This window comes from Peromyscus eremicus, chromosome 8b (assembly GCF_949786415.1).
Source record: "Peromyscus eremicus chromosome 8b, PerEre_H2_v1, whole genome shotgun sequence".
In the NCBI taxonomy this organism is placed as follows: Eukaryota; Metazoa; Chordata; class Mammalia; order Rodentia; family Cricetidae; genus Peromyscus; species Peromyscus eremicus.
Window position 1 is genome coordinate 36,082,775 of NC_081424.1, and position 20,461 is coordinate 36,103,235.

Here is a 20,461-nt window from a genome sequence, read left to right on the forward strand (position 1 = left end):
AAAAAACATACAGGCAGGAAAAATAGAACAAAGAACACATGAGACAATGAACAGCAAGACAGAAAATGTAAGCCCAGTTTTCAGTTACCATATTAAATGTAAATGACTTAAAATACAAAGATTCCCCAAAGAGAATTAACAAGAACAGCGAAGAAAGAAAGAAAAAGACACAAATACATATATTTTAAAGAGATGCTTTAAGTATAAGGGCACAGGTAAGTTAAAAGTGCAATGATGTATACAGATGTGATTATATGTATTAATATCAGAAACAAACCAACTTCAGTACTAATAGTCTTACGTGCACCTACTAACATTGCTTCAAAGCATACAAGACAAAAATTAATAGAACTTAAAAAAAAGACAGATGAGTCTATAGTAGTAGCTGGAGATTATCAAACATTCCATGATGGTCAAACCCATACACAAAAATAACAACAAAGGTATGGGAGATTTGAATAACACAGTAAGCCAGTTTTAATCGGTCTTATCTGAGATGCTGCACCCAACACCTGCAGGCTTTCTTCTAAGGCAGAAAGGAGCTCTCAACAGTTTTAAAAGAACTGAACTCATGCAGTGTGTTCTCTCTCATAACCGCACTAAAATAGAAAGCAATAAAGACAGACACAGTTGGATACTGGACAACCCACTTCTGAAGACCCCAGGAGAAATCGCCCTGGCAATACATTCGAATGGAACCATACAGTAAGTTCAATATACTGACATTTCTGGGGTGTAGAACAACTTATACCTTTAAATGCTGGTGTTGGGAAAGGAACAAGATTGGGAAAAGAAATCAATGCCCCAAGCTTCCATCTAACCAAAAGGGCTATCTATTACCCCTGAAACAGAAGAAATGCTTTTTTAAAAATCAATGAAATACAAAGTAGATATGCAACTTAAAACTCAGCAGTACTGAAAGTCAATTCTTTGCAATAATAAATGGAAAGAGCCCTAAGCAGAGAGTTCAACAGAGAATGAAAGGGTGGGAGAGAGGAGAGGAGATAGGGAGGAAAAGAGGGAAGGAAGGAGGGAAGAAGGGAGAGAGGGAAGAGGGGAAAGAATGGGAAAGGAAAGGGGGGAGGAAAAAATGTTGCTATGGTAATGGAACAAAGAGGGACATGGTTACAGATCTAATATACACACTGATACTAAACAGAATCAAAAGATGCTTCTGAGTGGACAACACTATGCCAAAGAGTATGACACATGTGGGTGAAAAGAAAATACTTCTTGAAATCCAAATATTAGCGTGGTACAAGAGAAAAGGAAACCCTGGTTCATCCGCTATGTTTCAGAATATCGATTAATGACAAGAGATTCTGCTGTCTTTGCCCCGACTAGAATGTGAGCACCAGGACAGCAGAGACTCTGTCATCCCTGCTGGCGATGAATCCCCGGGCCCTGAGTCATCGGGACCCCCGAATCAGTGCAGGTGACTACACTCAGCTGTACCATGAAGAACCAGAGGTAACGAGCGATGGGCACAGCAGGTCATGCAACGGACAGAAGATGGATTGTATTGACTTCTGTTACTGCTCTCGGTCCTCATTTCCTTAAACCGTATGACCATGAACTACATCCTAGGACAGCATCAAATCAGTGGTTTGCACATCACCTCCCCTGTGTCATAGTTTAATATTATTGGAATTTATTATGTATTGAGGACATTTATTTATAAAGAATTGATTTTCCCCACATAACACCTTGAACAGGAAGTTAATTTACAGCTAGGGAAGGTTTAGTTTCTCCTAAAGATGTATATGATTCTCATTACTAAAAAGTTTATTGATTAGAAATCTCAGTCATATAAACATGTAGACGACTATTACAAGCATTTGTATTCTCTTGTTCCTTGATGTTAATTCTATTTTTATATGTATAATATGCATGTATATTAGTTTTTAAACTTTTAATACATTTGACAATTTCATACATGTATAAAGTGATTTAATCCCCATCCCCTCTAGTTTCCTTCCACCCTGATAAACCACCCCCAGCCTCCCTCCCATCCCTGTGGAACTGCCCCCTCCACAATTCCCTTCAAACATTCATTCTTTTTGGGATCCATCGAGTTAGTGCTTATTTAAGATTCAACTTGGTTAAAGTACACATGGATGCTAAAATAATGGAACAACTTCAGCTGAAGCTGAGTCATGTTTGGGTAAGCACACTGCTTGACGGTCCTAACTCATGTTGTGTCACATTTCTGCGTCATGAACTCAGCAGAGGGTCTGGCCCACTCCACTCGGCTCTCCCTCTGAGACGTGGCCTAAAGGAGCAGCCGCTGGTGCAATGGCCAGGAAAAAAAAAAATGCTTACATCACAACCACAAATGAGTCCCGCATGTTAGAATGCACACCCATCAAGGCATGCATCAAGCCCAGGAGCCTGAGGTAGGAATGTGGGCTCTTCCCACAGAGAATGCTTTTAATAATAATATAATTCAGCACCCGTGACGCAGTCCACCAGAGAAACCTGTGGTGGACACCAAACTACTAAGAGGAAGTACAAAAGGAGAAGTCTCTCCGATGGTTGAGTTCTTCCTAGGTAGTGACACTTGGGGTCCAGTATTTAGACTAGATACTAGACTGTTTAAAACCAGGGAGAACGCCTAACGATAAGGAAGCTGAAGAACAGAAATGGTAAGTCATGCAGTGTGGAAGTGATCAAGTAGGAACTTGACCTTGTTCTGCTGGATTCCAAAGCCTGAGCCTCCTTCCCTATCACTGTCTACCCTTGGTTTGTAGTTTAAAAATGATTTTAGTTGCTTTTTATCATATCTTTCAGGTGTATGCCTGTGCAGGCAGTTGCATAGACTTGTGTGCATGTGGGTACACTGGGGAATTCAGAAGTCAATGTCAGGTGTCTCTTAAGACATGATGAGACAGAGTATCTCACTGAATGTGAGGCTCACTGTTCTAGGAATCCGCCTGTGTTTACCTCCTGACTGCCACTGTGTCTGCTTCCCAGGAGGGAACTAGGGATCTGAATTCAGGTCCTCCTGCTTACGCAGCATGCACTACAGTCAGGGCCATCTCCTTGGCTTCTCTTGGTTCACATAATAAAAGAGAGGCAAGTTGGACAGGAAAACTTCAAGTGAACAAAATCAGAGAGAACTGCTTTCTTGTTAAGGAGAAAGTTTATGTCTTCTATTGGTATTAATATAGTCTAGGAAATCAGAGTTTCTCAGCAAATATATTTAATCAGTTCCATTTAGGCTAAAACTAAAATTTAAGAAAAAGTTGCTACACCACTACTACCAAAATATGCCCATAAAATATACCAAAGAAGGAAGTTATACATTGCTAACATCTTCAGAATCTAATCAGCAGGAAGATAAATGAACACACCCTTATGCAAAGAAATCTACAGAGGTTAGTAGTGAAAATTTTTCCAGAAAGAACTAAACTGATGAGCCAAGAGTAATGTTAAAATTGAGGAAGCTTCTGCCATAGCTTCAGCTGTCAGCTTGGCACAGACTCAGTTACCTAGGAAGAGGGAACCTCAACTGAAGAACTGCCTAGACCAGACTGGCCCGTGGGGGTGTCCCTGAGGCTTTTCCGAATGGCTAATTGACGCAGGAGGACCCAGCCCACTCTGGGAGGCACCATCGCTAGGCAGGTGGTCTTAGGCCCTGTAAGAAAGCCAGCTGAGCAAGCCAGGGGAAACAAGCCAGCAAGCAGCATTCCTCTGTGGTTTCTGCTTTGTTCAGCTCCTGCCTTGGGTTTCCCCCTTGACTTCCCTCGATGATGGATCCTTTGCTCCTCAAAGCTGCTTTTGGTCACACCATATCTCAGCAACAAAAACCAAATCAATGCAACTTCATTGGTGAGAAAAAAAACTTGGTGAGAAGGAACTAAACAGTCACATGTTAAGAGAATTCCAATAATATTTGAATAACAGCATGAAGTTGCTCCCATTCCTACCACGCTTTATGTTTTAGTACTAAGTATTTGTTGAAAGGGAGCTAATACATTGTACTACGTTCAGTTCCGTTATTACGTTTGAGAAGCAACATTCTGCATCTAAATGCAGTTACATCGTAATTACATTTCAGATGAATCACTTCTCATTCATACTTTCAAAGGAACAGAATCTGTTCAAAAGCTTCCTTTGATTAGCACCGTTTGTTGGCTGACTGTGAAAGAGTAAAGCCCTTGATTGTAAAGTGAGTAGTGTTTTCATAAAAAAAAAAGTCTCTGTGCACGTTTTCATCTTGGCTGAGACGGCCCACAGCTACCAAGTACAAACAAGTGTTCTTGACGTGCTTATTTCTAGCTGAGGAGTGCCTGCATTCCAGCCAGGAGAAACTGCACTCAAGTTCCACTTAGCTGTCCCTTCTCTTCATTGGGGACATAACAGCTGTGATTCTCCTAATGAGACATGGGTAATTAAATTAGAATTTCATGCTCCTTCGTGTCTCTAGAGAGACTTCTGAAATTATCACCCATGAACTTTTCAAAGGCAAAGCAGAACAGCACATGTAAGAAATGACTGTAGAGTCACTTGCTGGAGTGACCTGGCGATCGGGGGACAGCCCTCTTCTAAGTCCAACTACTTACACACTCATCCCTTACAATAGAAATTTCAGAGCAAGGATTTTAAAGGCCCTCAACATTATTTCTTCCATCTACTTATACAAAACCTTTTCTTTTCTTGAAAAGAGAAAAACCATGTTGTTTTATAATCTGCTTTTTAATTTGATATATCATGATACGTGTCACCAGAAACATTTTTCCAAAGCCACAATTTCCTTCTGAGTGTGTCTATCCAAAAGAACTGAAATGGAGATCCCTAGAGAGATTGCTGTATATCAATATTCATAGCAGCATTGTTTACAATGTGCAAAAGACAGAACCAGCCTGTTTGTAGAGGATGAACAAAATGTGGTAGGTACATATAAAGAACTATGATTCAGCCTTTAAATGGAAAGGAATGCTGTCATAGGCTATCACATGCATAAACTTTGAAAATAGGATGGTAGATCAGTTACCATAATCACACAGCAAAAATGAAGTACCTCCAATAGCGTCACAGAAACAGGAAGTAGAATCGTGGTTCCCAGGGGCTCGGATAAGGGAGGAATGGATGTTATTTAATGGGTGCAGAGTTTCAGTCTTGTAAGATGGAGAGAGGTCTGTGGATGGGTCGTGGTGACAAGTCACAGCAGTAAGAATGTCCTCAATGCTGGTAAACTGTATTCTCAAAACTGGCTCAGGTGGTAAAGTTCTGTTAAGGTATATTTTGTATCACCACCGTCAAAACAAAACACACACACACACACACACACACATCACACACAAAAAAATCCAGCCCTAAAAATTTGAATGAACGACAGTCCACCTTATCAAAATGCTATCCTTCATTTTAAAAAACTTCTTTTTGTTAACGTTGAGGTTTCTTATTTCTTGTTACCACAAATTCACTGTAGTGGATGTCACTATAAATCAATCTCTTGTTTTGTATCTGCTATCTCTCTAGGATACGTTCAAGATGACATCACTGCATCAAAGAACATGAATTATTTCAGAGCTCTAGATGTGCAATGCCAAACTGCATCCCAGAAAGGTCCTGTCGATTTATATTCCCAAGACCAGTGTAGGAGTGACTTTTACATTGCACCTTCATCAGAACAGTCTGATCTCTTTGCCCCTTTGCCAAGAGATAATGAAAACAAAGCTGAATGTTTTGATCCTCCAACAATTATTGAAGTCAAAGAGGCCACTGTTATTGATTGGCTAGTCCAACAATTGCATTGTGGTTATAGAAAATAGCTGTGGTTGTTTGGCCAGCTAATATCCTTCTCAAGAAATACCAAAAAGCTTACACAAGCCACCCAGGGCTTCTGGTCTGAAGAATTATTTTCTGAACTGCACTCGCAAATCTACCACATCTGAGTTCCACTTGCGCATGACAAATTCTGGAAAGAATATAACTGATAAAAAACCCAAACAAACAAAAAAACACCAAGCAAAGAATTAACACCAGATGCACAATAAATCCCAGTAAAGTTACATAGGAAGCACAAAACTATGGCAACACAAGTTCTCCAAAAGTTCTCAGTCTTTTAGCAATGTCATCTAGGAGAGTGAATTAGATGAAATCCCAAATAAAGAGCTCAAATGTATGCTCAAAGACACAAACAAGACAGTGTTCTGAGCCAGTTGTACCACATAAGAATTAAGTGCAACTATTTCATAGTTCTTTCTTTGTAGATAAGATCTTAAAAGAGGCATGGTGATAATCCTGCCAATTAGTACTTCTGTGGCATGGTGATCTGTCCTCTTGTCTTATAAGTAGTACAGACAAGTTGGGTAGACGGAAGGGCTGCTTGCATAGGTTATATGCAATTACCATTTTATCTCAGGACTTGAGTCCCATGGATTTGGATCCCTGGGTGTCTTGTAACTAATTCCCCATGGATACCAAGACATGAATGTAGTAACATTATCCCAGTCAACCTCAAGGGCTTCAGTGAACAAAACAACAAAGCCAATGACCATGAAAAACATGGTAAACAATCTTTTCTTTTGGAATGCTTCAATCAGCATTGGAATGAAGATGTGGATCCATTCCAACCTTATCCTTTGTGTCACATCACATTCAAAACCAGAGTCTATTGTAATGACAAATCATAGTGTGGAAAATTAAAAGGAAACAAAACTCTCCTTTTTTTCTTATTTTGTATATCTGAATCTCCAACTGAAGCCCTGAGAAAATAGCTGTGTACTGGAGTTTCCCCAGGGCAGGAAGAGGATGCCATGCACAGCCCTTGCATCAGGTGATATACATATGGGAGGCTGGAACTTCCCCCTTCCACCGTGGCGTAGGAACACTGCCATCCCAACTGCCTGGGGGCCTCTTTTGTTGAGTTGAAGTTCTTGTCCTTAAACTACTTTCTATGGTGCATGGATCACAGTTTATTCAAACAAACACAAAATGATTCAGGCTATGACTCAAGGCTTGAGGGACAGACTGCTTGCTATGACACTCAATTTTTTTTTTCTTTTTCTAATCTCAGCACCTGCAGTAGACATGGGAAGACTCAGATGATCATGACTCAAGAAAGAAGGTCAGTTGAGACATCAGGTTGGGATGGAGGCCCCAGGGCAGGTGTAATGCTGGGCACAGCTGATGAGGTATTCGGGTAAAATCAGCCGTGCCCTTTAATGTCAGAACCCCAATGGGGCGGCTTTAATTCTCAACAGAAAGCGAGGCAAGAGTCAGTGTTAGTGAGAAAAGGGCACACCCTTCAAGATGGATTGAAACAGTAAGAAAATGCAACAGCTAAATAAATAGTGTACAAACATTTAAAAATAAGCCATTTAAAACGGGGCCAGTCTTAGTGTCTAGCAGGATAAACAGATACGACAACTCTCTGGGCAGGCACTCTGGTGAGGTGACATTTTCCCATTACCAAATAAATCAGGACACAATACGAGATCAATTCCTAAGGTCTCCCACTGAGTCTACTGACTTTCAGCAGCCTTCCCTATTCTTACTAGAAAACTCAGAGGTAGCTTAGAATGTAATCATAAAAACACAGACATCTTTGGTGGCCCTCAAAGACCTTGACCACAAAGCTTTCCAGAAGACAGTTGATCTTGGGCTAAACAGGAAACATGAAAAAGGAACCAGCAAAACTGAAACCAAACCAAAAGAAGACAGAAAAATCTCTGCTTCCCTTAAGTGAACTTAGCACAACCTTGCTGTGTCTCTCGGTAGTCCAAACTGTTTTCTAGAGAGGAAACTCTTCTACTATGTGCCTGATGCACGTGAATTCACAGACCATGAAGACCAGGTGTGTGCGGGCATTATTGGCACACTATCTCTGCCATATTCAAGCATTCATCCCGGGCTCAAAGCTTCCCAAACAACCGCTTCTAATCCCCCTACCGTGGTGAATCTTCTAACGTGTAAATCGCACAATAATAAGCATGCTGTGTAATTACATCACTCTTTTGTAACAGGAGGAGGGGGAAAAAAACTTGGCTAAGAGACACAACAAAACTCTTTGCATTGTAGGAATCATCTGAGGTACAAACTCCAAATTCCAAACCACAGCTTCCCATGATGCTCCAGGAAATCACTGTCCTCTTAGTTTTACCCAGGCTCTCAAGGCATTGCTGTGTTTATGGTCTCCCTCTAAGCCACTAGGACGACATAAACTTTAAATATGATTATTTCGGCTTCCCATATTAACAATGTGTTATTGGCTATCAATTAGGACCTCCTGAAGAGTCAACTTCCTTTAATATACATACAGGCAGAGACATATCAATATAGTTGTACGCAGAAAAATATGCATTAATTGGTGAATATTTTAGGAATAGTAAGAAGTGCAAAAGGACAATATAGGCAGTGCTTTGATACAGCCTATCAAGTGAAGTGTATTACATGTACTTCATATACTTAAAATTGCACATGAATCACTCCCAGATCTCATTCAACTCCTCCCTCTCTATTGGTATCCATTATACTGGATTTGGAGATTATGATACCCATCCATATATTTATACTAACTCTATATTTTCATAACATTAAAAACTCCTATAAATAACACACAAAAAATTGCCACTTGCTTGTTTTGGTCAAACACACACACACACACACACACACACACACACGCGCGCGCGCGTATATTAGTACTAGAACCCAGGGCCTCATTTAAGCATACTACTACTGAGCTACACATCCTCCTGTCTCTGTTCATCTTTTAAAAAGAGTTTCTATGCCACAGCATTCTCTAAATGTATTCATCTGCTGTATCTAGAGTCAACAAGTTGCTAACTTCTCTGGGTAACGTCAACATCTCCAGGTGGTTATAAAACTAAATACCCACCCAGCAGGTGATTGGTGCTCACATTTCTTTATCATCCTTGCCAAAAATTGATATTGTCAGATAATAAAATTTGGAAAATCTGAATAGTATAAATTTGTATGCCATCATTTTGGCTATAAAAGGCCTTTATTTTTATATGTTTAAAATATTTGTTGGACATTTGTAATTTCTCTTTTACAAATGATCTATTTATATCTTATGCTCACTTAATTTTTTTTCTTAAGTAATTTTAGGCCAGGCCATATATATTGAATACAGTCCTATATGGATCATATGCATTGCATATCTCAGACTTATTTTCTTCACTTTGTTGGTACCTTTTACATTTATTCATATATTTATCATTTTCAGGGCTCTATATTCCTTCCTATATATCCAAGTTTTCCTTCATGCAAAAGAATTCCCTGTAACATTCTTCAAATGAAGATTGGCTGTCAACAAAAGACATCGAAATTTATTTGCCCAGAACAACCTTCATTTTACCTTCATGTTTGAGGGAACCATCACTGGGCATGTATCCTCTGTTGACCTTCGCTTTCTTCCAGCACTTTTCAATGCCATTCCACTGTGTTCTGGCTTCCTTTGATGAGAACTACGTCCTCTCCTTTAGAGAATGTAGCCTCTATTAGTCTACCCTTAGGACATTTTCTTGCATTTCTGATTTGTAGCAGTTTTTCTATGATGTACCAATAGAGGCTTCCCTTTGTTTAGTCTGTGAGTGTCTTGCTGGGCTGTCTAAACTTGTGGGGTGAGGGTGCATCCATTTACTCAAACTGGAGTAGCTGTCAGCCATTAATGCTTCAAATCTTTTCCCCTCTTGAACTTCAAATTAAAAGTTGTGTTAGATGCAGTGAGGCTCTCCATGGGTCATTGAGACTATTAATTTCTTTCTCAATCTTTTTCTTCCCTCTGCTCCAAGCCAGTTTTGAATAACCTATTCTCAAGGTTATTGACTTTTCCTACATTATATCTGACCTATGTGCTATTAGTCCTAACCTATGACATTTAACTTCTAATATGGTATTTTTCAGCTCTAGAATCTTTGTTTTTTTTTTCACATCTTTCCATCCCATAATTTATCATATTACTGTTCATTGTAGTCATCTTTTCAAGCATATTCTTTAACATTTTATCATTGTTTTTATGTTCTTGTCTTCTCACAGTTCCAAAATTTGTCTTGCCCATAAGTTGGCTCTTTCTTTCCTTCCTTTCTCCCTCTCTCCCTTCCTCCCTCTCTCCCTTCCATCCTTCCTTCATCTGAGATGGGGTCTCATGTAAGCCTAGGCAGGTCCCAAACTCACTGTGTAGCTAAGACTTACATTGAATTCCTGATCCTGCTGTCTCTGCCTCCTGAGTGTTGGGATTCCAGGCATGCATCCATCGCCATGACCAACCCCATGGATGTGTTTCTATGCTTGGCTTTGCTCTTGATCATGGGTCATACTTTTCTACTTCTTCACATCTTCAGTAACTTTTCACGGAGTAATAGATATGTTGTAATAATGGATACGTTGCCGAGTCTGGATTCACTCTTTTCTTAAGAGTTTGATTATGTCTTAGTCACTGTTCTATTGCTGTGAAGAGACATCGTGACCAAGGCAACTCTTATAAAAGAAAATCATTTAATCGGGGCTTCCTTATAGGTTGGTACATTATCATCATGATGGGAAGCACACAGGCGTGGTGCTGGAGCAACAGCTGAGAACTTTACATACTGATCCATAGACAGCAGGCGGGGCAGCTGGGGGTGGGGCAGACTGGGCCTAGCATGGACTTTTAAAACCTCAAAACCCACTCCCAGTGACAGACTTCCTCCAACAAGGCCACACCCATCCTTCTAATCTTCCTCAAATATTTCCATCCCTGGTGACTAAGCATTTAAATATATGAGTCTGCAGGGGATATTATCACTCTAACCACCATATTCTACTTGTTGGCCCTATAGGCTTGTAGCCATATCATAATACAAAAGCCATTTAGTATAACTTTAAAAGTCCCCACAGTCTTTCATAGTATCCACACTGTTCAAAAGACCAAAGTCTCTTCTGAGACTCAAGGCAATCTCTTAGCCCACTATAAAATCAAAATCAAAAAGCAGATCACATCCTTCTAACACACAATGGCACAGAACATACATTACCATTACAAAAGGGAGTAAAGGGAGCCGAGAGAGGAAATACTGCACCAAAGCAAGATGAAACCCAGCAGGGTAAACTCCAAATTCTGTGTTAGATGGCTCTCCCAAGCTCCTTCCAGCTTTTTTTGACTGCAACACATTTCTCTCTCTTGGGATGGTTCCACACCCTGCCGGCAGATACCCTGGCAGGTAGCCCAGGACTCTGGCATCTCCAACACCTTGGGATCCCCAACACAATCAGGCTTTACCCTTCATGGTGTCACATTAACAGCCTCTCCAGGCATCCATGCAGGGACTCCCCGGACACACTTCTGGCCTCAGTGGCTTTCCTCAACCGGTGGAGGAAGTCCACAACCCTTTACTCCTGTAACCTCCTCCTCGACTCTAAAGCCCAAATCACATGGGCAAAGCTGCCAAGTTCTTCTGCTTGCTAGAGCTGGAACTTGCCCCACTCCTTGAAAACATTTGCACAAGCCTTCCCTTGTTGAAGACTAGGAAATCCCTCAGACTGTTTCCTTTCACAGGTTGCAGACACAGTCAACACTAGGCTGTCTTGATATCCCCTCTGCCAGTGACATTAATCCAAAACTCTTGAATTTGGTCTCAGGCATATTTGTAGAACAAGGGCAAAAAGCAACCACACTCTTTGCCAAAATATCACAAGAATAGTCTCTAGGCCAGCTGCTAATACTCATCCCCTGAGAAATCTCTTGAGCTGGGTCTGCATAGTCCAAATCTCCCTCAGCACTACTGTCTCCCATGTTCCTACCAGGAGGGCCCATGAAGTCCCACTTAGAGCATTCAACACTTTTCATAGTCCCAAGTCCCAAATCCACATTCCTCCAACAACAGGATGGTCAGGCTTGTCACAGCAATACAAGTTGGTCCCTGGTACCAACTTCTGACTTAGTTACTGTTCTAGTGCTGTGAAGAGACACCATGACCAAGGCAAATCTTATAAAAGAAAGCGCTTAATTGGGGGCTTGCTGACAATTTTAGAGATTTAGTCCATGATCATTATGGCAGGAAGCAAACAGGCATGACACTGGAGTAGCAGCTGAGAAGTTTATATACTGATCTCTAGACAGTAGGCAGAGAGAAAGAGTAAGAGGAGGGGGGATGAGAGGGGAAGGGGAAGGGAGAGAGAGAGAGGGGGGAGACAGAGAAGGGGAGAGAGAGAGGGAAAGAATGAGAGAGAGAGAGAGAGGGAGAGAAGGAGAGAGAGAGAGAGAGAGAGAGAGAGAGAGAGAGAGAGAGAGAGAGAGAGAGATCGATCTATCAAAGCCTGGTGTGGGCTTTGCAAACTTCAAAGCAGGCCCTCAGTGACATACTTCCTCCTCCAAGGCCACATCTACTCTACCAAGGCCACACCTCCTAATCCTTCTGGTCCTTCTCAAATAGGCCAGCCTATGGGGGCCATTCTCATTCAAACCACCAGAGGTTGCAAGAGGCAAATAAAGCATTGGTGATGTTTCTTAGCATATGGAGGCTGGGTTGTAGTTTGATTAGCACTGCTCTGTGATGGTCTTAACTTAACTCCCTTCATGCTAAGGCTTGGCCTTCTAGAGTTCAATTGAAAGTTTGAGATTTCCTAACCCAGTGACTTCAAACTCAAAACCCTGTCCCCTCTGTGGGGGGCAGCTGCTGAAACTTTGTGCAGCTCTAGGGTCTAAGGCTGCCTGGGAGGTTCCTTTGGTTTCACTCTGCACACACACACTCAGGGTCCAGCCAAGAAGGAGCCACATACAGATTCTGGGTCTCCTCCTTCTGTGGCATGCTCATTACTCAGGGGTTACTTCTAGGAACTCTGGCCACTTAAGACTGTGATTTTCTATTTGAGCTCCAATGGTCCCCTGCCCTGCAGCCCAGAGAGGGCTCTGGGGGAAGATTCAGCTCATGGAGCTCTCCAGGTTCTGGTCCTCTGGTCACTCTTCACTGCTTTCTAACTTTTCCCAATGGTTATAACTGTCATTGGCAGGAAGATCAGCACAACAGAAGCCAGTCAGACCCCCAAAGCCAGAACCCTAAGGGAGCAGCCGCACATTTTAACATGGTCCATGCTTCAGAATCTTTGCTTCTCTGCTTTTGTTTGGGTTCTCTTGCTTGTTTTGTTTAGCATTTTAAAGCCTTGTTTAAGAAATTCATTCCTAACCCAAAGCCATAAACATAATTTACAGATCTTATACTAAAAGTGTTTTCCTTAACACATTTTTTTGTGTGTGTGTGTTTGGATCTTTTGACTCACTTAGAATTAAATTTTTGCAATTCACTTAGAATTAAAGTTTTAAGCACAGAGCTTAAGAAAGAGGTCCTGGGCTGGGCTGTGGCTTAGGCTTGCCTAGCATAAGTAAGGCCCTGGGTTTGAACCCTACCTACCACCAGAAAAAAATTAGAAAATAAAATAGAGAGCGAACTTTATTTGCTTTTCTGGAGAGATAAATGCATTTCCTAGCACCACTAATGAAGTGCCATTCCCTCCTCTGGTTCATTAGCTTCGTACACCCTGTCATAAACCTAGTCTCGTGCATATAAACCATTCTGCTCCAGTGTTTCCCTTGCCCGGGCTACAGCTGTACTACAATCTCATTATTTTAGTTTTATAGTGAGCTTTATTGTCTGGTAGTGCAAGTCCATCGATCTGTTCTCCAAAATTGCTTTGCCTATTCTTGGCCCTTTTTCTTTCAAGTAAACTCTAGAAATCAAATCACACGATAAACCCTGCTGGAACAATTAAAACCTTTAAAATATTAAGCTTGCTTATCTACAAACCTGTATGCTTTATCTGCTCCTTCAAATCTCTGGATGTTTTTCTATATTTTTCTCACAAAATTATATTTTGCTTTTCATGGTATACATTTCAAATCAAATTAATATCCTTAACTTTTCCCATCTAATTTAGGCAAACTCATTTTTCCATGTTAAATGAATTTCATAAAATTGTGCACTAAAGTTAGAAAATCGAAATTTAGCTCAAAATACACAATCAAAAGGACAGAAAGAAAATGTTTTCCCCCCTCGTCTGCACGCAGCTTTAGGTACCAAGGACTCTGGGAGTGAGCAGGTAATTCCCGTCCACCAGTCTTACCAAGATGCTCCATGGTCCCTGCTTTCCGTGTCGGTGAAATTGGAATCCAAAAACATGTCTTTGTAGATTCGGCCAACGAGGCAATACATATCTGAAGCAACTTGTCCTTCACTTTGAACCATGGGGATCATGATGTCAAGAGCTTTTGCTCTGTCTCCAGGGAGATTTCTCCTAAAGTAGAGAACATTGTTTCCATAGAGATCACAAAAGCAATTATAGACCAATCGCCTTTTAAAAATTCTATTTTATGTATTGATTCACATCAGTAAAGTTTGGCAGAATAAAAACAATTCGATTCTGAGGTTCCTCTATGAACTTTGCCTCAAGCTGTCTTATCCTAATGCATGTCTACTGGGTCTATCAAGGATCTCTTGTGAGTTGCTTTTCTGATCAATATGATGGACTTGTACCTACCCATCTAGAGTCCTAATCTCCCTGCTGCCTATGAGCAGGCTCAAGTTGGTGGAATAGTAAGTACGAACTCTGTGACCTTGAATGGAGCATAATCAACTACTTCTAATAATGAGAAAATCTGTACATTTTTCAAAGGCTTTTCTTCCAAAACAATGAGGAAACTAATCCACAGATAATACCAAAATTCAAATCCATCCAATAGTTGACTGGTTTCTGTATGTGGTGAGCATCTAAAGAAGTTGCTTTATGTAGTTTGCATGGTACTGGACTTGAATATGAAGCCTCAGGCATGCTAGACAAGCGCTCTACCACCGAGCTATGTCCCTAGTCTTTATATATATATATATATATTTTTTATTTTGAGGCAGGAACTCATTGAGTTATGGAGACCAGCCTTGAGCTCCATGTAGTTCATTTTTAAGTAATAGGTGTAGATAATTCTCAAAACCATACTTTACATTTCTTCAGTGATGAAAATAATTATGCTAAGTGAAAAAATAAGTCACAAAAGGCCACCAACAATATGATTGCACTCGTATGAAATTTTAAAATAGCAATCAACAGAGATAGAAGGGGGATTAGTGGTTGCCAGGGGCAGGAGGATCTGGGGTGTGGGAGAGGTGTGGTGACTGTTACTGGGTAGGTTTCTTTATAGGGTGAAAAAAATTCCATAATTTGTAGAATGACAGTTATATAACTCAATTAATATGATAAAATCAAAGATATATGACATTTTAAATGAATAAGTTACACGGTATACAGATACATTTCAAATAAAATTATTTTAAAAGTCACATGTATTCTCATATTCTCAACTACTACTAACAGATCTTTTGCTCATAAAATCCCCCTTCACCTTCTGTACTAAACATCTTGAATTTAGAGTATTGCTTTATACAAATACACTTTTCATTCCATTGTATGCTACTTTTGGAAAGAGAGACAAAACGCACAAAGTAAAATTCTAAGGCATTCGTAGAATTTTCTCACTTGGTTTCAAAATACATTTTACTTAAAAAAAAATAAAATAAAAAAGGGATGTGTTTGAAAACTGAGCAGGTAAGCCCTGGAGGTGTTATCTTTGGATATAAAGGGTGTGTAACAAATGGAAGATAAAAAGGGCTTTCATTTTACACTTGCTGGTAACGTTGGCAAGTTCTCCAGCTGGGCAAAAAAGGAACCATAGACGTTCTGGCTGAGCATCATGCTGGCTTTCTAGAGAACAGCATGTGTCCACCGGGAGCCGTCAGGGACAATTACTCAATTCCAGTGGGCTCAGCTATAAAATGAGGGAACTCAAGGCACATGTGGCACACAGTGAGTGCTATATAAATTAGATCTCCCGTTCTTTTATTTTGTTTTACATCATTTTCTTAGGCAGCAACATGTATAGTCACCCCTGTTGCCAGGAAAGAGGAGTGTAGCCCAGCTAAGTCATTTTTGGACCACTCAGGACCCTAGCTCCATCCGTGGTCAGCGCACAGATGACCCTCCTTGATGACTTTAGCTGGGAATCCGACCTGAGGTGTGCGATGACGTAGACAAAGGCAAAGCAGGACACAGAGAAGCTCTGTCAATAGTGACTCAGACAGGCTTGTGGGCACTTAATTTCAAATGTCACTGGCCAAGTTTCGGTCATCACTAATCGTGTTCACAGCAGTCCTGGGGAAAACGGTCTCTGAATGAGGACACCATTAACTTCCTCATAACTATCCACACACTTCAGCTAGTCATTGTGTGAAGGACCATGTGATATTGAGGGAGTCCTACATGTTTGTAAGGTCTCAGGTGGGTTCAATCAAACGTTCACTGAAAATATGTGGAGAAATGTCTAAATTGAATATGCATAGAGTCTTTCCCCCTGAACAGTACCACATAACAACCATCTACATAGCATCATATTGTGTTGGATATCACAGTTACCTAGATATGGCTTTAAATATACAGAGAATGTGTATATGTTACATGAAATACCACACCATTACGTAAGAACGTGAACAACCTTTGGATTTGGGTACCTTTAAAAGGTTTTAGAACCAATTTCCAACAAATACCCAAGAACAAATATATTTGCTTAAAAGTAGTGCCATATTGATAAGATATCGAATGTTATAAAAATATAAATAGCAAACACAAACTCTGTCAGAGAAAAAAATAATTGTAAAAATTTAGATCTACAAATAGCACAAGAGGTTTTTACTAATAGAGAAAAACAAAGACAGACAGACAGACACACACACACACACACACACACACACATACACACACACACGGAGTGGGGGCAGGCATGGTCTTATAGGTCTGGCAATACCAGCACTCAAAAGATAGAAGTACAAGGATCAAAGAGTTCAAGGCCACCCCGAGATACACAATGAGACCTTGTCCCCCAAACACAAACAAAAACCAGAAAGAAATCAGAAGGTATGCTTTTAGTATTTCACATGGCTAAGGTAGAAACAACACGCCATTCTAGCTGGGAGCAGCTGGGAAGTTTTGGGACTCTGTAAAGAGCAAAACCATCATGTCGGTGCATCCCAGAAGGGACTCTCTTACCTGTTCAGTGCAAACGCGTAATGAAACTTCACGTGGTGATGCGAGGCCAAATCGAAGGTGGGCAGTTTCTCTAGAGTCTCTACCAGCTTCACAATGGAATCGTAGTCCTTTCAACAAAAAGAACAGCACAGAATTATACCATTAGGAGAAACGTCCAACAACCAAACAGCCAGGCACCTGAAGCTGAGAAAGGGATTAAACGCAAAGTTAGAATCTGTTGAGACCTTTGAAAACCCAAGAAGCAACTGCTGTGTCTCTCCTAAGAAGTTCCTGTTACACGGATGTAAGCACGACAGATACAGGTCTGGTATTTGACAGAACCCAAAGAAACAGAACAAACCACAGGAACATGACTGGCTCTGTTCACACAGCCAGGCTCCCGGTGCACAGGGACAGGGAGCAAGTGACTGGGCTTCTGTCGAAAGTAGAAAAATGAGTTCATCTTATATGAGTGAGTTCCTCTAGCCATGGGCTCCCAGTTACCACAGTTCTCCAAGTACTGAGCCTCTCTCCTGGGTGAAGTTTTACATGGGGCCGAGAGTCTGGATATGGAGTCACCTGGATTTCATACTACAACCTTAAGACCACATCCTTCACTGGGAGATATTCCTTTACTTTCCAGAACTTAAAAAAATCTAAGACATATCAGTAGAAATGATACAGTATGTCAGTGTGTCATGTGACAGGCTTTACTACTATTTTACAATGAATCAGTTGCACATTTTTTTTTAAGATTTATGTATTTATTATGTACATAGAATAGGGTGCCAGATCTCATTACAAATGGTTGTGAGCCACCATGTGGGTGCTGGGAATTGAACTCAGGACCTCTGGTAGAATAGTCGGTGCTCTTAACCTCTGAGTCATCTCTCCAGCCCAGTTGCATATTTCTTGCTCCTGGTATGATCAATGTCAGTAGCATAATTTCAGGAAGTAAAATATATATTCAGAAAGCACTAAGAATTTCTGCTGTTTGCCAAAACAAAGCTCTCATCGGCTGACTGACAGGTGTGCCCGAGTCTCACAGCAGAGAACTGGGCCTCCAAGAGCTGGGTATGTGAGCAATTTTGAGGAAGAGTAAATATGAGTATGTCATAATCCCCAATAGTTACCATGTGTGAGTCTCTTCCATTCATCATGAAATCACAGGGTGGAACGTTATCAATCAGGTCCATGCAGCAACATGGATTACTTATTAGCTGCCTGAAACTCAAGACCAGCATCCCTTCCTCCCCCAGTATGCTACCTGAGAGACACCTTGAGCATTGTTCTCACCTGGATGTCTCGGTAGGAAAGCAACAGGTTGATGACAATGTCTGCTGTCAAAACTTCAATATTGTCCACTCGCTGCCGAATCCTTGCCAATTCCGCTGCCAATTCTTTACCAGTAAATAGATTCCGAGCTTTCCTGATATCATTGAGTATAGATTCCCGGAAATACTGACTGGTGGAAAACCATACATTTCAAAGAGTTAACTCTAGAAAACAATTCAGCGAAAAACAGTAGTTTTATCAGGAAATATATGATATCTGTCCACGAGTAGTTTTTAGCTCATTAAGATGCGCTGAAGGAACATCTCACATATTTGGCATTATTAAGAAATTTGGGAGGTGGGAGGCCATGTATTTCTTTCTGATTTCTGCCATATTTCAAAAACTGTCCAAACTCTATTTTTCATCTTGCTATTTTGCATGAAAATTATCTCAAATAAATTAGATATGCCTATGATCTGAATATAATACAACCTTAACTTTCTGGCTCAGTATCATTATCCACTAACAGAAACAACTAATTCTTCTTCTTCTTCTTCTTCTTCTTCTTCTTCTTCTTCTTCTTCTTCTTCTTCTTCTTCTCCTCCTCCTCCTCCTCCTCCTCCTCCTCCTCCTCCTCCTCCTCCTTCTTCTCCTTCTCCTCCTTTCTTTCTTCTTCTTCCTTCTTCTTCCTTCTTCCTCCTCCTCCTCCTCCTCCTCCTTCTTCTTCTTCTTCGTCTTCTAAATTTTCGTTTACTAGGCATGGTGGCACATGAGTTTGCTGCACACGAAGTTCCAGGCCAGAAAGAGCCATATTGTCTTGAGAAAATTATTTTACATTTTTTACTTATTGCATGTACGTGTGCTTCTGTGTCTGCCATGTTACAGGTGTGGCAGACCGAGGACAACTTTATAAGGGTCCCTCTTTTCCTTCCAGCATGTGAGTTCCGGGGACTGAACTCAGGTTGTCAGGATTGGCAGCAAAGTAGTTGCCCAGCTACCTCACTGGCCCAAAGATTATTCTTAACTAAACTATGTTCTCAGCAAGTTTTGCAGAGTTCTGGCCCTTTATACTGAAAGTCCCTGGACATTTATTCTGTTGTAGCAATAATAGACCTCTCTCTCTCTCTCTCTTTCTCTCTCTCTCTCTCTCTCTCATGTTATGAAACTATATATATATATATATATATATATATACATATTACATATATATACACATACACACACACACACACACTTTTGTCATTACTATGACACAATTAATAGATTGGGGGCCGAGTTGTTCATAAACCAAGTGAATGAGGTTGAACTTATGAACTAAAACCACACGTACTCTTTTTAATCCTCCACTCAGGGGACCCCAGACATTGTTTCCTGGCTCTTAACTAGGACCATGTGACGAGATTCACAATTAACGAAGCAGAACAGCACCGCACGGCCATCACCCGGCGTGGGCGCCCGGTGTTACCTGGAGCTCGCTTGCGCCACCTTCAGAAGCTGAACGAAGCGGTCCACCAGGGGTAAGCAGATGGGCCCCAGCAACAGCTCAAAGTTGGGCTGCATGAGCTCCGTCAAGCCCTTCATGAAGCTGCTGTCACAGCAGTAGACCTTGTTATGTGGCGTCACCATGTAAGGGACGAAGGTGTAGTTCCCAGTGCACATCTGTGGAGACAGGGGGCACCAGGCAATGGGGAGCTTGTCTAGGGACACCACACTGACCCCCCCCCCAAAATAAAAAAAGGCCAGGTCCTATTGCAGCGACTAAAATTATTACTTTAAATAATAATTCTGAGAGACATGGGAAACAGAAAAGATTCATTTCTTATTTATGACCCATGAAAATAGAATTTTTCCAATTTCCTTAATTGCTCACTTCAGTATAATTAACACTTACACATGACGAAGTATCTTTTAGCAGCCATTAAATATGTATGCACCGTCACACACAGTCACTAGGATACATGCTAAAACAAGAGTAACTTAAGCATAACTTCCATCCTTCAGGGAATCGGAAATTCAGTCAGACACAACACAAGGAGAGCAAAACACTAAGAGCCATGGTTAACAGGCTTCCTAGGAAGAGCAGGGAGCAAGGCCAGCATACAGCGGCTTTCCTCCAGGTCCATACTGCCCTGTCTCCCACTCACTGAGACCCGAGACTGTCACAGCCCTAGCT

The 20,461-nt window shown here is 41.0% G+C and overlaps 1 protein-coding gene across 1 annotated transcript in view; it reads right to left on the reverse strand.

Moving 5' to 3' along the window:
- Window positions 1-20,461, reverse strand: part of Map3k5 (mitogen-activated protein kinase kinase kinase 5) — a 211,882-nt gene that overhangs the window by 102,135 nt on the left and 89,286 nt on the right. The window contains exons 4-7 of the mRNA XM_059272686.1: window positions 19,754-19,947; window positions 18,310-18,478; window positions 17,035-17,141; window positions 14,068-14,238 (exon numbers count right to left, since the gene is read on the reverse strand). Of these exons, the coding sequence (XP_059128669.1) occupies window positions 14,068-14,238; window positions 17,035-17,141; window positions 18,310-18,478; window positions 19,754-19,947 (641 nt within the window). The remainder of the gene's footprint in view (window positions 1-14,067; window positions 14,239-17,034; window positions 17,142-18,309; window positions 18,479-19,753; window positions 19,948-20,461) is intronic.